Source organism: Ictalurus punctatus, chromosome 28 (genome assembly GCF_001660625.3).
Source record: "Ictalurus punctatus breed USDA103 chromosome 28, Coco_2.0, whole genome shotgun sequence".
Lineage (NCBI taxonomy): Eukaryota > Metazoa > Chordata > Actinopteri > Siluriformes > Ictaluridae > Ictalurus > Ictalurus punctatus.
In genome coordinates this window covers 4,125,485-4,148,097 of record NC_030443.2, presented here as the reverse complement: position 1 = coordinate 4,148,097, position 22,613 = coordinate 4,125,485, and the positions used below count along the sequence as shown (strand labels likewise).

The window sequence follows — 22,613 nt, the reverse complement described above, 5'->3', positions numbered from 1 at the left end:
GATGATCTGTAGCTGGAATTCTAAACTTGAATAATTGAGAAACACTGGATTATCAGATTTCATCATGAATTTGTCAGGGTTGGCGCTGAGCTATCATCACAAAACCTGTGTCGACCAGTATGAGAATGGTACATAAGCAGTATGTTCATCTATGATCTCTTTAGTGTTTTGCGCAACAATTCACGACAAGGCGTTACCGGCAAAGCGTGACTGGACCCCGGAGATCAAAACGATTTTGAATATTACAGTAATACTGTTTCTTTACATTCATGCAGAAATATCTACTTGCAATGGAATCAACTGTGTTATGGGCATTTATTTTCAAAAAAAAAAATTCAGTGTGACATCTTTAATGCACCATCACGCTCAAATGCAGTGAACGCAAGGCAACACATTTTATTTTAAAAAGGCCTAAATGGCATTAAAATACAGCATATAAATACTGGTGATTCCAGAGACGGTCCATATTGAATAACATTACACCAGTCTTTCCTTTACATACAATACATTCACTTTGTTTTTTCTCTGTGAAATATCACCCTCCACGATCCATGAGTGTAGGAGTAACTTACAAGGCTATAATAATAATAATAATAATAATAATAATAATACAAAAAGCCTTTCATTGGAATATGTTAGTGCTATCATGTTAGAGTACTCCAACTCAATGTAATCAGTAAAGAAAAAGAAAGAAAATAATACAAAATAAAAACCTCTCTGAGTACATACAGTAGCTAATTGTTTTAGTGTTATCAGTCACAGAATTCAGCACGTAGTACTTTTGTACTGAACAGCTTACATTCCCTGCATATGCAAATTCCTTTACTTTTATTTAAATAAATAAATAAATAATACAACATTTAGCGATGAGGCAAAGCCAGTTACTACAGGAGTAGATATGCAGTATGCATGTGTTCAGCACCAGTTAGGTTTCTTCTTCCCATCAATAATCGTTTCGAGGAATAGACACTTCCCAGCAGAATCCATTTGCATTATCCTTAATGAGAGTGTTAGTTAATGATTGCTCGCAGGGCCTCATGTACAGGGCAACCGTATAATGCAAAGTAATGCATTACTCACTAGAGAATGAAAACACTCCTTTCACAAACAGCCTTCTCGGAAATAAAGCACAACTTGACAAATTGGAAAGTGACGGCCTGTGTAATTTCGCAATCAAGCACCCGGCATCCTGAAAGCACGACGAGCACGTCCTCGTTCTGTTTGTCATCACGCTCGAGGAGTTCATGATTGCCGGCTTTCCACGCACGGGTCTGGTATACAGCGCGATCAGACGCAGAGCTCCGAACGAGTTGAAAACGGGGATCTCCCGCAGGGTTCTTCTGTCCTTCTTAGTATTTAACCTTCCCTGGAACTTGGACGTTCACTCCACTGTAGTCCACCATGTACATGGGCCATTGCTAATGAGAGAGAGAGAGAGAGAGAGGGAATATATTCAGCATTTTCAGCCAGGGAAATGTAAAAAAAAAAATAAAAAATCTGAATTAGCAGCAGTCAGTGTGAAAACGGCGGTTGGTGCGTACCATCACTGGGATCTGATTGGTCGAATTGGCAGAGTCCGCTCCTGCAGGCGGCGCAGTTCGACTGTTATCCGGCACTCGTTTCCGTTTGCGTCGATTGACTGCGACTTCATTTCCTTCTGCAAGCGATTGGCAAAAATGTACAACGTGTTCCAAATAATTATTAATCTGTATTTCTCTTGCTGAACATATTGGGATAGGGGTTGCTTAGAGTTAAACTATTCAACTAACACACTCGCTAGTCGTTGCTTTGGGGGATCTTGCTAGTCTCCATATTGCTTTCATCTACATCATTACATTGTATGACATGTAGAGGTGTGCACCCCTGAAAGAACTCCTCCAACAGTTATTTCTGTGGACCTATAAAGTGAAATGAAATCAGAATAACATTCTTGCACTGACACGAGCACTGTCTGTAGGGGCGTGTTCAGAGCCACGGGTTGCACATCGCTTTCCGATCCTGTTCGGCTAGTTTTGAGCGATCTAGACTTGTTTTCGGTTGCCTCTAGAACATGGTGGCGGCGTTTCAACCCCCAGCTCATGATCAGCCTGGGAAGAGCGCTCACAGAGCTATAAGGAGAGCTCGGGAGGACCGACGCGAGCTTCCAAGCTGCGTGCTCTCGTTTCCAGAATCGACATTTTTCAGCCGAGCGTCCACGAAGATGAATTATTCTGTACATTTATTGCACTGATTTATTTATTTTCTATCATTAACAGTATGGCCGTAAAAAAAATAAAAACACACTCAAGCAGGAAGTGTTTTGCTTATCAGCATTTAACTGCGCTAAAAAAAATTTATATGCCCTGAATGAAAAAGGTGACTAGTTGAGTTTTTTTTTTGTTTGTTTTTTTTTAATTGGCTGACTAGTGAAAATGAATCCCAGGAACATACCTGAACTTGAAGTCTGTGGACAAAGCTGTACGAAAGGCCTAAACAGAAAAACACATTAGATAACACTATACCATATTAATTCACTACAAAGTCGCAACATGCAGTACAGTACATACTCGTATAAGACGCTCTATACGTACTGAAGAGGTGTTTTGATATTGATAGTTATGTCATCTCGAGCCTGAAGGATCTTCTCCAAGCGAATGATGTCGTACGTGTTAGGGTTTCTGAAAGGAACGTCTTCCGGGAGTCCGCACACCTCCAGAGAGTCGGGACTGGCTCGGATCAGCTTGTACGGGACCACGACGGGTCGATCCAGACCTAGAGCTTCCCCTAAACATATACACACGTCCGAGCCATGAGCTCGTTTGTATCGTAAGCGTAAACGATTTAACGTTATCTTTATACTGACCGTATTTCTTATTGAACAGCTCTTTGACTTGTTCCCTCAATATGACTTTTTCACCCATGCGATTGATGTCTTCCTCTTCTGCTGTATAATAACGAAGACGGGGTTTTTTTTCCGTGGGGGACAAACGTGCGATGTCACGAACGTGCGTTTTTATTTATGGCGTCACGAAATGAAAATGTAGATAACAAGGAACCGATACAACGCTTCTTACCGCTTATCGACGAGTACGCTTTCTTCAGTAAAGTGATTCTCCTCGGTGCTGGTAAAGAGAAGAGAAGAAAAATCTCTTTAGCGCAAGCAAGCCGTGCTAGTGCAAGCTGGATTGTTTGGGGGGTTTCCGGCAGGGATTAAAAATGCGAAACATTCTTAAGCGAGGCGATTAAGTAAAACGCTTCCAGAATACGTACCTGGTTTGGGGATAAGTCCTTGGAAAGGCCTGTAAAGACAAAACAAAACGTTTGCTTTTGGAATGAAATTTTAGATATCGAGTATGTTAAATATCTCTCCTGTTCTTTGAAAAGTTTCCGAAAAGTCCACAAGTTGCCAGTAAAAAATATTTTTATTTCGCCAATTTATTAAAAGCTTGGCATTTATTGCTAAGGAACTAATGATGCAGATTTTTTGGAAGGAGTCTCCAGTGTCAGCGCTTTGTAACGGTCAAAGGTAAAGCTGTATTGTAGATAAGAGGAACGAGTTTGTTTCGAGGAGGTCGCATGGCATTAAGTTGTATTTGTCAAATTGTCAGTGTTGGAAAATCGCCATGGTTTAAGAGGAATTAAACACTTCAGAATGAGCTGAGAAAGGAAAATAACGAATAACATGGGAGGAAAGGTAATCGAGTTGCCTCGCACCACTGCATCACTGATTATTTTCCTATAATTGTACACCCTCATCATGTTTTTTTCCTTTCATGGGCGAAAGTCTAGATGCTAACTCTCGTTTTGGGGGGGGGCTGTCGGATAGGGGTCAGTTGGGGTGGGGGGGCCAGATAAGAAGCCATGGATTAGATGCTAACTCTCGCGCTGTTGGAAGGAGGGGTCTGTTGGGGTGGGGGTTGGGGGGTCAGATAGGAAGCCGTGGACTAGATGCTAACTCTTGTGCTGTTGGGAGGGGGGTCAGATAGGGGTCTGTTGGGCTTGGGGGGGGGGAAATCAGATAGGAAGCCATGGACCAAATGTACAGTTATTTTTTATTTTTTTCCCCTACTCTCCATTGTAGCTTGCCCATCATCATATTCAAAACAATAATAATTCTCTCACCTCATAATGGTAAAGGAGATCTTATCAGCCACAGCCAGGATCCTCTCGAGGTTCTGCGAGCCGAACGTGCAGGGTTTCCTGAACGGGATTCCCGGAGGCAAGCCTTCGATGATCACCGAGCCGGGGTTGCTCTTGATCCTCTTGTAAGGCACTTGCACGGGATACTTGATGCCCAGTGCCTCGCCGTACTTCCTGTTGAACAGATCCTGGACCTGCTCCCTCAACGTGTTGGCCAAGTCGATGCGAGACAGTTTGGCTTCTAAGCTATCTGTGAATCGAGACGACGAGACAGCGGTTAGGCCTAGAGTCTTTTCAAACGTGAACCGTGTGTAGTCTGGTCACGTGATTACCTAAGAATCCAGGTCTTTTGGAGGCAGGTCCGGGGTCTTCCGCCGGGTTGTCTTTAGGATCGCACTCTGCCGTAATGACGAGAAACATCTCAGTCTCAATCTCAAATCTTTTGGTTATTTTTTTGTGTCTAAATAAAGGGTAACTGTAATTCTGAAAAGATTTACCTGGATCACAAACTGGCTGAGAGGGCAGCTCATGCTTCAGTTGAGTTTCGGTTAGCAAATCTGGCCTGGAATTGAGAGCGAAATCATTTCATTAATCTGTCGTTACTCTTTGCCTGTTCCATATATAGACTGCTGTACGTAAACGCCCTGAATTTTTAATCGGATACATAAATGTGCTGTAATTTCTGTTTTCTTTTTTTTTCGACCCACCTTTTGATCACAAACTGGATCTGGTTACTGGCACCGAGAATCTTCCGAAGTTTGGCTGCTCCGAAGCAATTTGGTCTCCGGAAAGTGATCCCTTCTGGCAGTCCTGTGACGTACAGGTCCTCGGGATACATCTGGAACTTCGAGTAGGGCACCTTTACTGGCTCAGGCAGGCCCAGAGCCTCCGCTAGAGAAGAGTGTGGAAATGAGAAATAAGTCTTCTACAAAATATACCCCTGACCACATACCCTGGAGTGCTGTTATAGGAAAACAATCACCAACAGCACTGGAGACTCCTTCCGTAAATGTGAAATAAATACCTCCTCACCACATCGATATTCGTTAAGTGACGCCATTTTAATTCCGTTACGGACCCACGTAACGCCGCACGCGGCTCCCTCACCGTATTTCGTGCTGAAGAGGCTCTCCACTTGCTTTCGCAGCTGAAGAATCATCTCGCCGATGTCTTCTAGAAGAACGGGCAGACAATCAAACAAACGGACTAGCGTTTGCGTAAACGCGCGCGAGCGTTTGATCAAATGCGGCTTACCTTCAACGACTCTCTTGAGCCCTTGCGGTGCGGACTTCTGCGCCAATTCTTCGACTAAACAGCAAAGATTGCTCACGTTACACAACACGCGAAGCCACGGCTTTTGGTATGTGGATGGGTAAAACTAGCTATTCTTAATACTCCCAGATGTTACTTTTAATGTTCCACTCACCTGTCGCTTACTCCAATGACCATTTGTGTAAAGCAGACTTTAAAATAACATATTAAATGAAATTAATCGAATGAAATAAAAAAAAAATGATAATAATAATAGTAATAACTGCGAGTTAATAGGAACAATTCAACTCCAGATGTGCAGCCACAGGTTATATTCCGAATTTCTTTCATATCGAGTATCAGGAATTCACACTGACGGTTTTGACCGATACTACTCGTGGCTACCTCGGGATTGAGCTGAACAGTGATATTAACTCGTGCTCTAACACTGTATTGGTTGGTATTGGTATTGTATCCAGGATTGGGAGACTAAGGGAAAGCACTACAGTTATCTAGGATTGACAGAACAACATACAGGGAAGAAAAGGCATCTAAGGGGTTCTTTCTCAGAGCTGGGACTATTGTTTAGCTGATACCTGATATAGTTGACGCCAGAAAGTGTCCTCTACGGACTAATTTCGGAGAGTGTCAAATTTGCAAAGGTAAAAAATTTCATGATTTCTTATTCCAATAAAGTTTTATTGAGAAGAAAAAAATGATTTCTTATTCCGAGACAAAACACGGGCGGAATTTTCTCCAACGCCAACGCAGATTCTCAGCAAACAACTAAACTAAACAAACAGCAGATTCAACAGCGACGATGCGCGAATCCATTCTACACTTTATGCGGCTTTTATCAATCTGAGGCAAACTTAACGTGTTTTTTTTTTTTTCAGGATCCGATTTTTTCAAAGGTGATCACTTTGAGTGAAAATGTCCCACTCAAGCGCTGTTGCGTCATAAACGATAACAGCCAATCAGGTTCCAATATACAAATGATGGTCATCCAATACTGGATTACTAACAGGCGGGAGCTGGATTTCAAGACAAGTTGAAGCTGACCGTGTAATATCGGACTAAAAATGATTTATTTCTTCGACACAGGCACAAGGGGACGTGGACTAGGGAGCAGACAAGGAAGCTACGTTAGCGACAGGGAAAAGACGGGGTGATTATCTAGAAAGGTCCGTCACCAGTTCCCTGCTTTTGTTCACTGAAATCTACCACCGTGTCCGAAGGAGAGATTTCCAAAGCCAGAAGGGGGCGGCGTCCCAGCTCCTGATGGGAGAAAAGACAAGGATGCAGTTACCTGCTAGAGGCTCCAGGGGGCGCCGGAGATCAGGGGTCACAAGTTCAACCGGAGGCTCACTTGGCTCCTCCGAAGCTGCAGTGTTCTCTAAAGGAGAGAAATCGGTTTTGAGTCGTCGTGTGTTCTCCTGCTCGGTATCCTCCTCCACGTCCGATTATGCATCAGAAGACATTTTTATCTAAATAGTATTAAGCGAGACGAAACGATCCAAACAAATGTGGGGAGATGAGACGCTGCAATCCATGCAAAACAGGGTGATGGGTCTGAATCGTTAATGAGCTTTATTCCCCTAAGGGAGCAGCAACGTATAGCAAATAACAGAATTATACAGCTATCCTGCTGACTTTACAAACAGAGCCATCTAACTAGCTTGCAGATTCAAACTGTGTGAACGATCAATTTTAACACAAATAATTATATGCCAAAAAAAAAAAAAAACAGGCATCTTGCTCATTGACTTATGTAAAAGACCAGATACATTTACACGCAGCCTAGGGTTAGGATATAAAGTGCCTTTTAGGAATTGTTTGAATTTGGACCTGAACACAAAAAAAAAAATGGCATGTCACATGACCAGGAAGTACTGGTGCACATTTTTCTGCAATCACATGACATGATGAAGGTATTAAAAAAAATTAAACACTATCTGAGAAGCTTTTTTTTAAGTTTATATATTTTGAGTATGAAGTTAAGTGATCAAATGTAACTGTTGCCATACGGCAACAACATGCGATAATGGAACTGTGAATTCATGAATTGAAACAGGCCTACATAGCACATAAATAAATAAATAAATAAATAAATAAATAAATACAGCGGCTTTCTCCAATAGAATATTTACATTTTTTTCACATTCAAAGTAAGAAACACGGTCGTAATTTCAGACATTTTACACCTTATTTTCTAAATGCTATATTTCAAGAGAAAGAGTTAAGAATTCAAGAGAAAGAACTAAAAAGATACTTCACCCGAAACATGTCTGGGTGTGATTTTCTGTATGTATTCTGAGTGAGTAAATCCATCCTCACACTTTTTACTATTGTAATTCCTTTCTAGAAGATATTTTAGACTTTTACACGTCTTCAAGTGGTAAAAAAAAAAAAAAAAATACAGTTTATAGTCGGGAAAATGCAATAATTGTTATGTTATTTGTGTTATTTGTGACTGTATGATGCATTCCACCATTGCACATACCAACCCCCCCCCAAAATAAATAAATAAATAAATAAGTAAACAAAATAAATAAAAATGTATTACTTGAACTAATTAAAGTAAGAAAAAAAAGTATGTAAATGTAATCATTCATGCAGTAGAGGATTATGGGTTAAGTGGAAATTAATGTCTATCACGTGCAGCAGGGGGAAAGGAAGCTCCTACCTGGTACAGTGACCTGAATAATTTCTCCATCTGGTGGCTCAGTTTTGACCTTTTTTAAAGCTACGCAGTCTCCCGAAGGCCCTAAAGAAAACACATTTCTTTGTCCATAACTCAAAAAAAAAACAACAAAAAACGAATGTTCAAAGAAAACAACTCTGAAGCCATTACTGCCATTAAGCTGAGTTTAGAGTGATGGAGGCTCACCTGCTTCACAGTCGGCTAAGGGACTGACACAGGAGCTGGTGGATCTGAAAGACAAAGACTTTTAAAGCAACAAAGCAAGAGGACAAGCAAGAGCAATTTAGCGAGTAAACACGGCTAACCCTGACTGGCAGGGAATAATTTAAAAGTGTCGCTGAAGGGCTTTATGCTGGTCCGCTTAAAGAGCATAGTGCTCTGCTGAAGTTCAACAACAATTAGCACCGTTTGCTTTGGCTGAGCGCACAGGCTCTGGCGTTTAAAACTAATTAGCCGAGCTGCCAGTCGCGACGCCGACGTCAGGTACCTGCTGCTGTGGGTGTTGCTGACTAGCTCGAGGGCGGAGCTCGGCACCCTAAGCCCTTCCGGGAAGCCGTCTTCGGGGGAGGAGCCGTCCTGCTTGCCTTCCTCTTTAGCTACTTTCCCTGCAGCTGATTAAAAAAAAAAAGAAAGAAAGAAAAAGAAAGCTAAGCAACAGAATGCTCAAATGTAATTTTAGCTGCACATCAAAACCCTGTCACAGCAAACACAAACCCCGCTGTGAGATGCGATTCAGTAAATCCGTCACTCACCAGTGAAGATCCGCTCATCAAACATCCTGAAAAGGAATAAACAAGTACGTAAACAAACAACAGCCTAGAAGCGGGCATGCACCCCAGCATACTGAACTGCTTTATTTGGATGCGCAAGGCTGCCGACTCAGCAGGAGATTTCCTCATTAAGCCAAATCGGCGGGCGCACGCTGGCACGTGGATGGCAGTGGGTACTACACCCAGCGAGCGGCGCGACGCTTTGGACGGCAGACGCCAATCTGCCAGATGGCACCAGGAGGCTGGAAGCTTTATTCACGAGATAAACGAGAATGACAAACAAACAAACAAACAAACAAAACAAAAAAAACAAAAAAACAACAGCGACACTTCTGTACATGCAGTCGCTGTTGAGCTGAAATGAAAAGAGTAAACGAACCGAATCGCTAAACTTGTGCGTCTCCGTCACATCTGTTTCAGGGATCTAGTTATTTACAAATGTTTAACAGTGGCATCCGAGTCATTTCTTTGGAAAAGTCAAGACCCTCTAGATAATCCCAACTCTAAATTTTGAACCCTTAAGCACACCGGATGTCATTTATTTCGTCATTTTCCACGTGCACATGCTACAAAAAGGCCTACGCTGAGATTCATACTATTGGTTAATGCAAATTCGTTCTATGCAAATTTGGTAGGGGAAATGTTGTTGTTTTTTTTTGTATCTTGCTGCCTATACTTTTAAGAAAGTATGTCATCATCCATCTGACTGGGATGGGCTCGGTAATACTCTATGTCCCAACGTCTAACGTGGTCCTGTCTCCGTTTGCGATTTTATCTGAGAACGACTAAAGACGAATCAGCTTTAAAGACAAATCAAATGACGGATAGGACTCACCGTCTCACGACGAAGCGGACGCCGTGTCTCTCTTCCAAGATCCGTTTGAGTTTGGGCACCCCGTAGGTGCACGGCCTCTTAAATGGGATCTTGTCCGGGATTCCGATGATCTCGACCGCCTCCGGATCGCAGGCGATCTTTCGGTACGGCACGGGGACCATGTGATCCAAGCCCAACGCTTCAGCTGGTGTTTCAACACGTACAATTAGTCACGGTTACTTATAAGTACCGATAATCGGGACTGGGCGATTTGATCAAACAAACGTATCACAATGTATAGACGAATACAGTAGACGACAGGAACATGAATATCTTCAAGACTCTGTTAAACACTGAACATTTCAATTAGACAGGAGGAAGAAATAAAATAAAGATCGAACAGGCCATTTTGCTTGCAATCTGAAAAAGCTAAATATTATGATACATATTGTAGTATCACGATATTATATTTTGCCTTAAACCACAGCTCTACTGGGTTCTCGATTCTGATTGGTCAAAGGCCAGCCAGGAGGAAAATCTGACATATAGTATATGAATGTGGTTTAAAAAAATGTTTTTATACATTTTTGTTTCTATAGTAACAACGCACGCAGAAACTTGTATGATGAAGGTTCCACGAATGTTTATTTTTTTTAAAAATGTGGCTGATTGTTGATATGGTGAAGTTATCTCTGAGGAGATTTCTGGAAGGAGTCTCCAGTGTCGGAGCGTTGTAAAAAAAAAAAAAAAAAAAGCTATAACTACGTTTTCCAACAAGGGAAAGTGAACAAATAAATAGATAAATAAATATCTAAAATTAAATAGATAAAAATATTAGTCTTGGCAAATTGCTGCGGTATAAGAGGAACAAAACGTTATTAGAAAATAATCACATCGTCATACCACCCATTTGTTATTTTCCTTTAATAAAACGCCCACGCTGTGTTTTATTCCTTCTTTCCGTATTACCGTAAAACCACTATGCAACTATAAGAACAGAGTCCTGTGTGTGCGTGAGAGTAGGTAATGGTGGACGGCTCACCGTAGCGGCTATTAAATAGGATCTGCACGCATTCCCGCAGTGTGTTGATGTCTTCCGTCTCTCTGATGAACGCATCCCATTTTTCTGCACGAGACAAGAAGATAACGTTAAGACCGTGTGGTCTCCTGCAGAGATGTAAAGAGCCGAATCGATGCACTGGACGTTAATATTTTCGAACACAAAAGCAGTGCGTTTCAGACAATAGCTTGGAAGGCGACCAAGACTGAATCAATACCCTAGTGTCTCTTTTTCAGTTATAATTATACTGTTATTTCATTTCGCGCCACACTGAAGCATAACCTTTGGCATCAGAGCAGCTCTAAATCACGTTTGTCTGAAAACCCTGGCTGCTTTAAAAGTGTCTTTCCTACAGCGTGCTGTCGAGATCCAGCTCTTTGTTTTGTCTACTGGGTTTGTTTGTATTAGTCAGTGGAGACAATTAACGCGGGTCCTGACTCTTGGCAGTGTCTGAGGGCTTCCTGTTGCTCGTTCTGAAGAAACAGAAGTTGAAATTGAAGGCTGTGGTGTCCTGGCCAAGCTCCTATATTTTTAAATCATCCACCACTGGTCATTTCTTTAGGGGCTCAATGGTATTTAAGTGTTTACATTTAAAGTCTTGATTTTAAAGGGCGGAGGGGGGCACAGTCGCTTAGTGATTAGCATGTTTGCCTCGCACCTGCGGGGTTCGTGGTTCGAATACCGCCTCCGCCCTGTGTGTGCGGAGCTTAAGTGTTCTTCCCCGTGCTTCGGGGGTTTCCTCCGGGTACTCCGGTTTCCTCCCTGAGTCCAAAAACATCCGTTGTAGGCTGATTGGCATTTCCAAATTGTCTGTAAGGTGTGCGATTGTGCCCTACGATGGGTTGACGCCCCTTCAAGTGTGTCCCCCAGCTTGTGCCCTGAGTTCCCCGGGATAGGCTCCAGGCTCCCCCATGACTCTGTGTAGGGTAAGCGGAATGGAAAATGCATGGATGGATGGATGGTCCTGATTCCAGTGGTTGCTCAGGATTCCGCTTAAAGGAAAATTTCAAGGAACACTCCACCCTGAACGACACTGAATGTGTTTAGTAATTCCGGTGTTAATTTGTTGGCTGGTGCTGTTGGCTGGCGGTTAAGGCTCTGGGTCATTGATCGGAAGGGCAGGGGTTCAAGCCCCAGCACTGCCAAGCTGCCACTGTTGGGCCCCTGAGCAAGGCCCTTAACCCTCTCTTTTCCACGGGCGCTGTATCACGGTTGACCCCAACGAAAAGAATTTCACTCTGCTTTAATGTATATGTGACCAATAAAGACTCATTATCATTATCATTACACTGTGTATACGATTTTGGATCTGCTGCACACCTGATTTCTCATGTACTATGGAGAAGAGTAGGCGTTTGGAGATGTGGATGCTGGGAGGGCTCTGAGCGACGTCTCCGGCAAGTGGTATCCGCTCACCTGGAAAACACCCGAGTAATCCATCAATCAAAAAAAAATAAAACTCATGAGGAAAACACGAACAAAATTGCCGAACACGGTCTGCTAAAACCGAAATGAGATATACTACCTAAAGTGGATCAATGTAACATGTTTTATGTTGCACGTGGGAAACCGCTCACCGTTGTCAGTGGCCTCTTTGGGCGCAGCCGCCTTCTCGTCGCTCGGTGCCCACGCTGATAGCCGTTCCTTGACCAGGCCGTGCAGCACCGAGGGCTTTGGATCGCCCTTAGCGTCCGGGTGCGTCTGGGAAGGCACGGGCATTCCATACAGGAAGCTGGAGAGCATGGAGCTGCTAGCAGGCACTTCCTGTGCAGGGGTTTTAACAGACGTGTGGTTGCTGGCACTCTTAACAGCAGGGGAGGGGTGGTGATTGGTTTCCGGACAGGATTTACCATCGCGTGGGGCTTCGTCTGGCACTCTGAATTCAGAAAAGAATTTTATCTCAGTTCCAGCTACGCTGCTTCACTCTGCTATCAGAGCTAATACTCATGCTAACGGGAGCTTGTTAGCTGTCATTCTATGTTAGTCATGCTAGCGTTTCATATCTGTGGGCATCACAACAAATGTCACAAAATTCATATGAAAGCCTGATAGATGTGTAAAAAAAAAAAAAAAAAATGGTGAAGAATTATGCAAATCATGCTAACGCTAATCATGCTTCATCGATAAAAAGGGATCTGGAGGTGAATTAATACCTTCAACTGACAGAGCAACCAAATCTATATGGATCCTTATAATCATTAAATTAGACTTTATATCAACATTTTACCTCCCACACATTAGGAAATACATATTCTTCTAATGTTTCTAGCTATAATAAGCACACAAAGCTTTACCATCGCACGAACTAGCACCCTCTGGCCTTTAATAATTGTTAACTGCACTAGCCCTTTGAACATCCACAGCCAAACTTCTTTATCATCAGTACTGTATATTAATTCTGCATCAACATTTTACCTCAGACCTTTACAGATGTACTTAAGTGAAAACTATTCACATTGCTAGCGATGGAAAAAAAAAAAAGAGAGAGAGAGAGAGAGAGAGAGAGAGAGAGAGAGAGAGAGAGAAGGAGCAGTTAAGTGCACAGAACCATGCTAACTAGTTGTTCTTAGCCTTCATTCACTGTTACTTATGCTAGCATTTCTGAGGTGAATTAGCCCTTTATATTAATATACACCTTGCTATAATTTCTCCATATAAATTCTTTAGTTTAAAATGAAAATAGTAAGTATATATATTAAAAAAAAGTAATACTTCAAAACAAAATTGCTAATATTACTATTAGCAATTAACGGTAAGAAGATAGTGTTAAGCACGATATTGCTAACTGGTGCTTGTTAGCTTTGGTTTTCTGTTAGTCATGCTAGCATTTCTGAGGTGAATCAGCCCTTAACAGTAACCTATACAATCAATAGTAGAATCTGTTTTTAGCAGGAGAGATGTTCTATTGTTCAGAACTGTGGGTGGACATTGTAAAAAAAATCCCCATGTTGGTAGCTAGCTAACCGCCACCCGCTTACGTAAGCCTGCATGCGAATAACAGAGCCATACTAACAGAGCAATAACATCCTAAACAAACAAATCAGACTCGAGCGCTTGTAATTATACAACGACAGAAACCACAAACCATACCACGTGTATGTTTTCTACGTGTCAAGGATCATTATTATGCAGGATTTCTCGTCTCTGACCGTTTGACGATGAAGCGAATGCGGTTGCTCTGCTCCAGGATCTTCATTAAGGTCTTGGTGTCGTAATCAGCAGGTCTCCTCAGGGTCACGCCATCAGGGAGGCCATGAATGAGCACAGCACCAGGCTCCTTCTGAATCCACTCATAAGGCACGGGGACCAGGCTGCTCTTCCCTACAGCCTCACCTGAAACACATCACACTCTGTGGTCCATCAGGTTTTCAGCGATCCAGGTCGCTGCAAAAGGTCAAAAGACGGCTGCTCTGGTGGTATAACCTTGTAGTCACTTCGTGATTTGAATTCTCAAGCAAAAAAAAATCGGAAACATCTACAGCACTACACGTGATACGCGATGCATCTAAATATCCAGCAAGAGTGACCAAGTAAAAAAGGGGGATTAGTCAGGGAAATAAACCGAGAGGCCAGGGACACCTCATAACCCGATGCTACCACCACCATGCTTCACAGCCAGGGTGGTGCTGAAAACACCGGCAGAAAGCTTTCAGACTTGGGCGCTGAAATAAAGGAGCACTCGGTATTACAGGGTTGAAGTTCTTACTATAAAGCACGCTGAAGACTTCTTCCACCATCTTCCTCAGGACAAAGATATTGGAGTGAGCGTCCGTTAAGGCTCGCTGCTGTTTCGCTGGCGGTAAAACGTCTTTACCAGTATGGCTGCTTTCTGGGTCTGGAGCTTTGGCGTGGGAGCTGATTGAATTTAATGCTTGCAGACAGGACACCCCTGTGGAATAAAAATATATATATATAAATATATTCAAATAAACATACAGAGAAAACAACTAGACAACAGTGCCAAATACTATTTTAATGTCATGCTCTGCAGGGCTAAATCCCTTTCCTGGCTAAAGGAATAACATCTTCGAGAAATTCATAATTCAGAGATGTTGGTCTAACGTACACGTCCTCGTACACGTGGAGAAAAGCCGTCTGAGGGAAAAAAAAAAAAAATAACTCACTGCAGAATTTATGAAAGTCTGTCTGTATTTCCTTCCTGGAATTGAGGAAAATTCTCCCCTTTTCGGTTCCTACGGCGATCACGCTGTCCTCGTGCACGGTGACGCAGGCGACCTCGGCATTCAGCTTAGACATAGCAGTGCACTGCAGGAATGACAGAAAGTCAGCATTTAGAACGCCTATAATGCAGCGTATTCAAGCTGATTCCAGTACAAAAAACGTTGCCGGACCCAATAATAATAATAATAATAATAATAATAATAATAAATCATTATTACTAATTATTTTCCTGTAGTAAAAAGAGAGACGGTGCATTTTGGAGTCGGCTTCCTCTAAAAAATGTTCACTGAAGCAGAGAGCGAGTCGTACCACAGAGTCCAGCGCCGACACCAAGCTGGTCAGGATTTCGTGTCTGGCAGACGTCTGTGGTCCGCGGAGCTCGGCACGAGAGTTCAGCCTCATCCCTTCGCAGCCCAGCTTCCGCAGCTGCGCCATGTCTCTGGAGGGTCAAACGTCGCGGTTAGAAATCACATCCGATACCGTATCACAGAGCAGAAGTACAACATCAAGATCGTTCAGAGAAACGATACAGCGCTGATAATCGGCGATATAGACGAGACCGTATGGACTGGATGAGAACAGCACCGCAGTCTTTGCTCTTTAAACAGCACTGTTTTGACTCGGTGCTCTTCTCCGAAAGCTGCTTTCGTGTCTGAGAAACGCAGTCGAGGATATAAAAACCTTTAAGAAGCTTTAAAAAGTGATAGTAATACCCTCATGTGCGCTAATGCACCGAAATCCGTTACACATGCGAAAGTTGCTAATTACGATAAGCCTTTGTCAACCAATTAAAACTGGCTCAGATTATTGCCTTAATGCCCTTTGCTGCTAATTCGCTCTCGGAAACCACGCGCCACCTGGCGAGAGAGATAATCTGTAACTGAACTGCGGCTCCGTGGTGTTTGGAGGCTCCTTTACATTCCTGGCTTCCAAATTGGGAACGTTACACCTAAGCGGTTAGCATTAAACAAACGTTGTCATGCCGACCCGGACCTAGCGTACGATTAGTAATAGTAGCGTTGGCTGGGATTCGCTATAACAGCAGCCGTTTCGGCTTTAACTCGAATCGCAGGTGTGTGTTAATGCATTCGTTCCTGTTGTAAAAGATAAACAGACAGCGTTTAATCGTCGACATGGCGACGTTTCCGTAAGGGGATCTTCATGTAACATTTACAGAAGGAGTCTCCAGTGTCGGCCCTTTGAAACTGTCGGAGGTAACGCTGTTTATCGTTTTGTGTCGTCTGTTTGTTTACAGCGTTTAAAAGTAGCCGTTATAACGTAAGCGACACGAAACGTTTTCGCTATTTTACACACACTTTCACATGCGACAGACAATTTGGAAATCCCAATCAGCCTACAACGCATGTCTTTGGACCGGGCGGAAGAAAACGGAGTACCCGGAGGAAACCCCCGAAGCACACGGAGAACACGTGCCAAGGCAAAACGTGCTAACCACTAAGCCACCATTTCTTGAAAACAGAAAAGCAACGTATCATAACTTCAACCTACATAATTGTATTGTAACAATAATCATAAAAGTATCCGTGTAATAAATAGGTAAATAAGATAAAATAGTCATATTTTGGGTAAAGTCGGGAACTGTAGCTCAAAAGAATTCACTGGAAAATAAACAAATAACGATTTGCTTGAATGAAGACACTTGCTGTAAATGACCACCAGAATCTCATTTATGATTCCGGTCGATTTTTAAACAAAGAAAGACACAGACGATGCCACTGAGGGTCAAGCTACGTGTTATCAGTGTAATCAAAACCTAAAGACACTTCCAAGAAAATAAAAAAAACGGCCAATCTTTAAAAAGAAACGGGGTGGATTGTCCAGGGAAGAAAACAAGATCACAATCCTAATTCCTGGCCCTGCATTCTCATGGCAACAGCAATCCGTCTCCTTGGAAACTAATCTCGAGGCATGCGAACAATGCGGCCCGGGCCTTTTAATCTCTGCAGACACTGGGAGCCATTATCCTGGCCTCGGGGCGAAGCCAAAAACCGCACACGCGAACCCAGTGAAGAGAGCCAGCGAAGCCCAGGCACGGCTACTCGTCTGAAGCCGAGCGAGGCCTCTCCGAAAGCCATTACGGCTCACGTCCGGCCGGCTGCGATCCCGCTTAGCGTGCAATTGCGAAACCGGGACGCTGCATTCGCTTTACAGTTGTGATTTTGTCATATTGGTTCATGTGCGTGCATATTCCTGAGGTCACCGCGTAGCCAGTGTGCGGACTCGAGGTGTTAAATCACAAACGATCGTAGATGCTTTTAGGCTGCGTGCTTCTAAACCCATGTTTAGTGCTGCCAAGTCCCTTTATGGGGTTGCTTTACATAGAAACAACCATTTTGGCACTTTTTGAAGATAAAAAAAAAAAAAACTTGTGGTGGGTAAAAGTGTCTCTTTCAGCGTTTTCAGTTCACCAGATGAGACCACAAAGGCAAAGAAAAAGGGCATCAGCTTTTTAGAAACATTCCCAAACGTAGAGAGAGCAAGCCAGACTGACATGCTTAAGCGGTCAGATTAATGACTTCTGCTTCGCTCGGAGTCTCTCTGCCCGGCTACGGCTCTTTATTTACTTATTTATTCCGGCTATTCGAGCCCTGGAAGAAACGTTCTGGAAATCTAAGTTGTTGAACAAACGGCCCGTGTGGTATTTTAGAGAGCTTTTCTTCCGTTTCGTGGACCCCTGAGCAGGTTTCTCCGTAAGAGGCGTGCAGCTCCTGCTGCTAGCGAAACCCAACGTGGTGGAAAAGACGATCCGGTCCGATGACATTTCCACCTGGACACGTCTGATGATCATGCTCAGGACTCACGCGGTCTTTTTAAAGACTTTTCCCTCACCTCCACCATCCTGTCATTGGTTGGTCAGTAATCAAATTCATGTGATGAAGTGCTAAAGAGGCAAATGTCACCGAAATGTGATGGGAAAGGCTAATAACTGTGTGATGGCTGCAATCAGTCTCTTCCTGACTACAAAGCTTATACGGCCAGCGAAATCATCAGCTTGGATAATCACTTTTAACGACGCTCAGTACATATCCAAACAATAACATCTGGATTTTTTTTTTATATACATTATGAACATCATGGTTAACAAATACCCTCATTCAGAAATAGAAAAATGCAGTGTTGGAGATGGCGCTGTACTTCGGTTTGCCATGACGTAACCTTGGTCTGGAGTAACATGAAATCCCTGTGGCCAAGAAGCGAGTGTTTGATAAAAGAGTTCATATTCGAATTGATCCTAACTAGTACATTTAAAGCAAGTACAGGAACATATAGAGTATAATAGCTCTTGATTGAATGTTGTAACTTTATGAAAACTGTCTTCTTGGACAACTAGAATCGCATTTTCCCCGTTCACCACAAGACGACAAAGTACAAACTCTTCACCATACTAACAACTCGACTACTGGGTAGATTGCACTAGTGGCGTTTTAGCTACGTGCCAAAAAAAGAGAAGAAATCACATCACGATACCGGGAGAGGCTAGATTTTATCAATACATACAGTCCCCTCCGTAACTATTGGAACAGTGGGTCAAATCGATTTGTTGTTGCTGTAGACTGACGACATTCGGGTTTGAGCTCAAAAGATGAACACGAGAAGAGAGTTGGGAATTTCAGCTTTCGTTTCCTCGTATTTGCGTTGTAGATGTGTTCAAAGACATGGCACAATGTGCATCAGACCCAGGTGTGTCCTGTTAGATTGACTGTTTAAACAGTAAACAGCTGTGAACATCTAATCTCGGTTTCACCTGTGAAGACTACGTTTGTTGTTAAAAACGATAAGCCAACATGAAGATCAGACAGCTGTCTATGGGAGAAAAGTAAGCCGTTTTGAAGCTGAGAAAAGAGGGGGAAAATCAATCAGAGGCATTACACAAACACTGAGCATGGACAAAAGAGGAGACTGAAAGGAGAACTGTACGTTAAAAAATAATGGTTTGTTTTTAATCATTGGCCTTAGATTATGTGGAGCATCTGCCATACAAGTCCCTATGAAGGAGTCGCTACTATAAAAACGATAACATACTAGGACAAGCACGTTAATTACAGACGACTGTCCCTGATGCTTCCTGGAGTGTCTGGGATGTTTTTGCACCAAAGAAAAAATGCAAAACCTATTCGTTCGGACCAGACGCGGTGCGATCGTGTCTATCCGGACGGGACGTCAGTCCAAACCATCCATCCATCCATCTTCTATACCGCTTATCCTTTTCAGGGTCGTGGGGAAACCTGGAGCCTATCCCAGGAAGCATCGGGCACAAGGCGGGGTACACCCTGGACGGGGTGCCAATCCATTGCAGGGCACAATCACATACACACTCACACACCCATTCATACACTACGGACACTTTAGACACGCCAATCAGACTACCATGCATGTCTCTGGACTGGGGAGGAAACCGGACTACCCGGAGGAAACCCCCGCAGCACGGGGGGAAGTCCAAACTAGGGCTGGGTAAAAAATATCGATTCTCCGAATTTAATCGATGTTCAATTTAACGAAACGATACAGATTCGAGAAATCCCCAAATCGATTCTTAACGCGCATGCTTTACTTGAGATGATGTGAATATTATCTGTAGTCAGCCTCTCGTTCTGAACACGTTCGCCATCGTTCATGTTTTGAATTCTGAAAACAGTTTTATTTCTTAAACACGTTTCAAGTTGTTCATGAATTTCACTGTTGCACGTTTACAACGTTTTTATTATTTTTTTTACATCAATGTGCAGATTGCGCTTACCTTGTGTGTATCGTATGCAAATATTTATGATTTCTTATTACAATGTCTCTTACTCAAAGTAAAAGTAAAAAGCAATTCAAGATAACTGTGTGGGCGCTATTGTTAAAGTAAATGTGTATTTCAGTAATATAGCTAAGTAAGAGGGTTTCCGTTACCAGCATTCATATTAAAACGTGGATTCCATGTCTGTAAAACTAGCACTTTAAATGAAATTAAAGGAAACTAAACGATACTGGATTGAATCGAAATATATAAAGAACAATCGATTCACCAAATCGCTCGCAATACCCAGCCCTAGTCCGAACTGGATTCCACAGAATTTTTACACGATCGTTGCGACCAAAAATGCTCGATTTTACTGCGGCTTTTTTTTTTTTTTTGCGTGTTTACAAGCGGAAAACTACTCGGACTTGTGAAATTGCAACCGCGTCAAAATCGTTTCGCGCCACCATTCGCAGTGAGGTCTGTCGACAAAACGAGACCTCCTAGCCGTACACGCGAATCGAAGGGCGCTTCGGCCGAACGCGAACGACGTCGCGCGACGCGTCTCGACCCGGACCCGCGGAAAACCTGCGGCGATTTCGAAAAATCGCGAGTCCCTCCGAAATACCGCGGCTTGCTTGAATTTTCTCCTGCGAAATCCTGGAAGGACCGATATATTAGATGCATTACATTCAGAAGGAACTAAAATCCTAGACCGACTCCGGTTATAATCACATTCCTTCGCCTTACAGGTGTAAAACTAATCCCATCCAAATAGGGTTTGTGAGAAAGATATTAGAAGGAATGTTAAATTATATATATATTTTATTATTGTTTCAAACCCTATAACGTTAACCTTTTAAATAAGCTAAACATACAGCTAAATTGAAGTATAAGATGTTAAAAGAAGGTGTGAGTTTGTATTGCTGTCCCATCCAGCTTTGTGTCATTTACTCCAATTAGCCTAGTGATACACTAACCTGTTATAACCAGCGGTAATAATGTGCATTTGACATTGCAAACATGACCTTCTCGGTTCATGGCACATTTTAATGTCTATTACACTCTAAGCAGAACTCTAAACAAAACAACAACAACAAAAAAAAACAAAAAACACCACAATATTTTCTTGAATGTTTTTCCTCTCTCTCTCTCTCATTCTTATTTTTATTGTTATTTACATAAACACACACCTCTCCAAACACACCTCTTCACGCCAGTAACAATGGAAAGTGTTCAGTTTTACAGCAAGTTGCTAACGGTGAAAAAAACGACCAGAGGGTACACTCGGTTCAAAACAGCACCGGAAACTGAAATATGTTTCCTTAAACACCGCAGAGTTCATATAAATATCTTAAAAACACTATCCAGAGGCGGGTTTGTTTGGGGGGGGTTTTCCCCTCTGCCCCCCCTCCCAGGTTAGCATTGCTAATTTTTGCTAACAGTTGAAACACTGGCTAAACTAGCCGTCCTCCTCCCCCTGGAGAATTATAATCTGTAATTTCAGCCATTAAAAAAAAAAAAAAAAAAAAAAAAAAAAAAAAAAAAAGTCACGTGTTCGAGAAAGGTTTTGTTATTACCTGGTTATAATTTGACATATTAGAAATTAAAAACCGAATGCTTTCTTAGCTCCTGTGGTTTGTATTTACCTTGTCAATCCCAGACTGGGTTGTTGTTGTTGTTGGGGTTTTTGATTCTCCGTGTTTAATCCAATAGTGCAGGGCGGAATTCCCGTCTAAAACAACGCCACACTGACTTCACAAAACCCGCATAATCTGGAGCGTGTTCGTCTTCCTTTCCGGGTGAGATTACAGCGAGATTTGCTGCGTTTTTTTTTCCTCCCCCCGTCCTTTTTTCTTGTCTTTAACGCAGGGACAGTGTCCCCTTTCCCCTTTTCTTTGTTCTGTAATCCAGTAAAATTGAAACTCATTCGCTTTCGCTAATCCCAGCCCAGCTCAACACCCGCATCCATTGGCTGTGATTTACATACAGGATTAAAGAGCCATCTGTGTGTGTGTGTGTGTGTGTGTGTGTGTGTGTATGTGTGTGTGTTGGGGTAAGGGTTGAGGTAAGGGTTGAATAAAAAGATTCTTTTCTTTTAAAAAACAACAGCAACAAATAATTTATAATAATAATAATAATAATAATAATAATTTTATTATTATTATTATTATTTTAAAAAATAAACATAAACATAAACTTTTTCACCCCTCCGAAGAATGCACACTTTGACACTTGTATGTACACTTGACCGTTTCTAAGAAAGAAAGAGCTGCGATTCAAGTTGATTTCGGATTAAATTAAATACAATGCTCGTAGACTCAAATTGATTTGATTTATTCTGGGGGGTTTTGGGGGTGGGGTGGGGGGCTTAGTTTTTTATATATATATATATATATATATATATATATATATATATATATATAGTTTTTTAAAAATATCCTGGTGAGGGTGGATCCAGAAGCCTGTCCAGGGAACACCGGGCGAGACGATTTCACCCCGGAGCGTAGGTCGGTTCAGCGCTTTGTACGTGTACGTTCACGCCTAGATACGTTGGCTAGTTAATCCGCCTATAATACGCATGGTCTTTCGTTAGGAAACCGGAGAACCCGGATGAAACCCGGGCCAGACCGTTTGAAACTAAAATCCGAGCTCAGGATCGTCGAACCAGGGACGGTGGAGCTCTGAAAAGTGTTACCTGCTTCTCTGAACAATAGATGGCAAATATAGCTGATCGGTAGGATATATATACACCGATCAGCCTTTACGTTCAAACCACTGACAGGTGAAGTGATTAACATTGATTATCTCGTCACAGTGGTGCCTGTCGAGGTGTGGGATATATTAGGAAACAAGTGAACTGTCAGTTCTCAAAGTTGATGTGTTGGACGCAGGAAAAATGGGCAAGCGTAAGGATCTGAGTGACTTTTGACGAGGGCCAAATTGTGATGTCTGGACGACTGGGTCAGAGC

The 22,613-nt window shown here is 42.6% G+C and overlaps 1 protein-coding gene across 4 annotated transcripts; it reads right to left on the bottom strand.

Annotated features, from left to right (window-relative positions):
- Positions 1-296: 296 nt before the first annotated feature.
- Positions 297-21,627, bottom strand: gtf2ird1 (GTF2I repeat domain containing 1). 4 transcript variants are annotated; one of them, XM_053677308.1, is made up of 27 exons: positions 21,291-21,627; positions 15,210-15,339; positions 14,843-14,984; positions 14,425-14,607; positions 13,868-14,051; positions 12,296-12,594; positions 12,039-12,134; positions 10,701-10,784; positions 9,680-9,863; positions 8,827-8,852; positions 8,562-8,679; positions 8,261-8,304; positions 8,057-8,137; positions 6,680-6,766; positions 5,374-5,427; positions 5,227-5,292; positions 4,827-5,010; positions 4,617-4,681; positions 4,452-4,517; positions 4,102-4,369; positions 3,250-3,278; positions 3,054-3,101; positions 2,843-2,923; positions 2,571-2,763; positions 2,431-2,468; positions 1,542-1,657; positions 297-1,418 (listed from the first exon to the last, which is right to left on the bottom strand). In XM_053677308.1, exons 2-27 carry the CDS (start codon positions 15,333-15,335, stop codon positions 1,350-1,352), a joined length of 2,931 nt encoding a protein of 976 aa, XP_053533283.1. In that variant the 5' UTR covers positions 15,336-15,339; positions 21,291-21,627; the 3' UTR covers positions 297-1,349. The 4 variants fall into 4 exon arrangements, with proteins under 4 accessions (XP_053533283.1, XP_017316105.1, XP_017316106.1 ...); XM_017460616.3 differs by having other exon boundaries at positions 8,562-8,685; positions 21,291-21,626; XM_017460617.3 differs by having other exon boundaries at positions 2,843-2,920; positions 8,562-8,685; positions 21,291-21,626.
- Between the last annotated feature and the right edge of the window lie 986 nt (positions 21,628-22,613).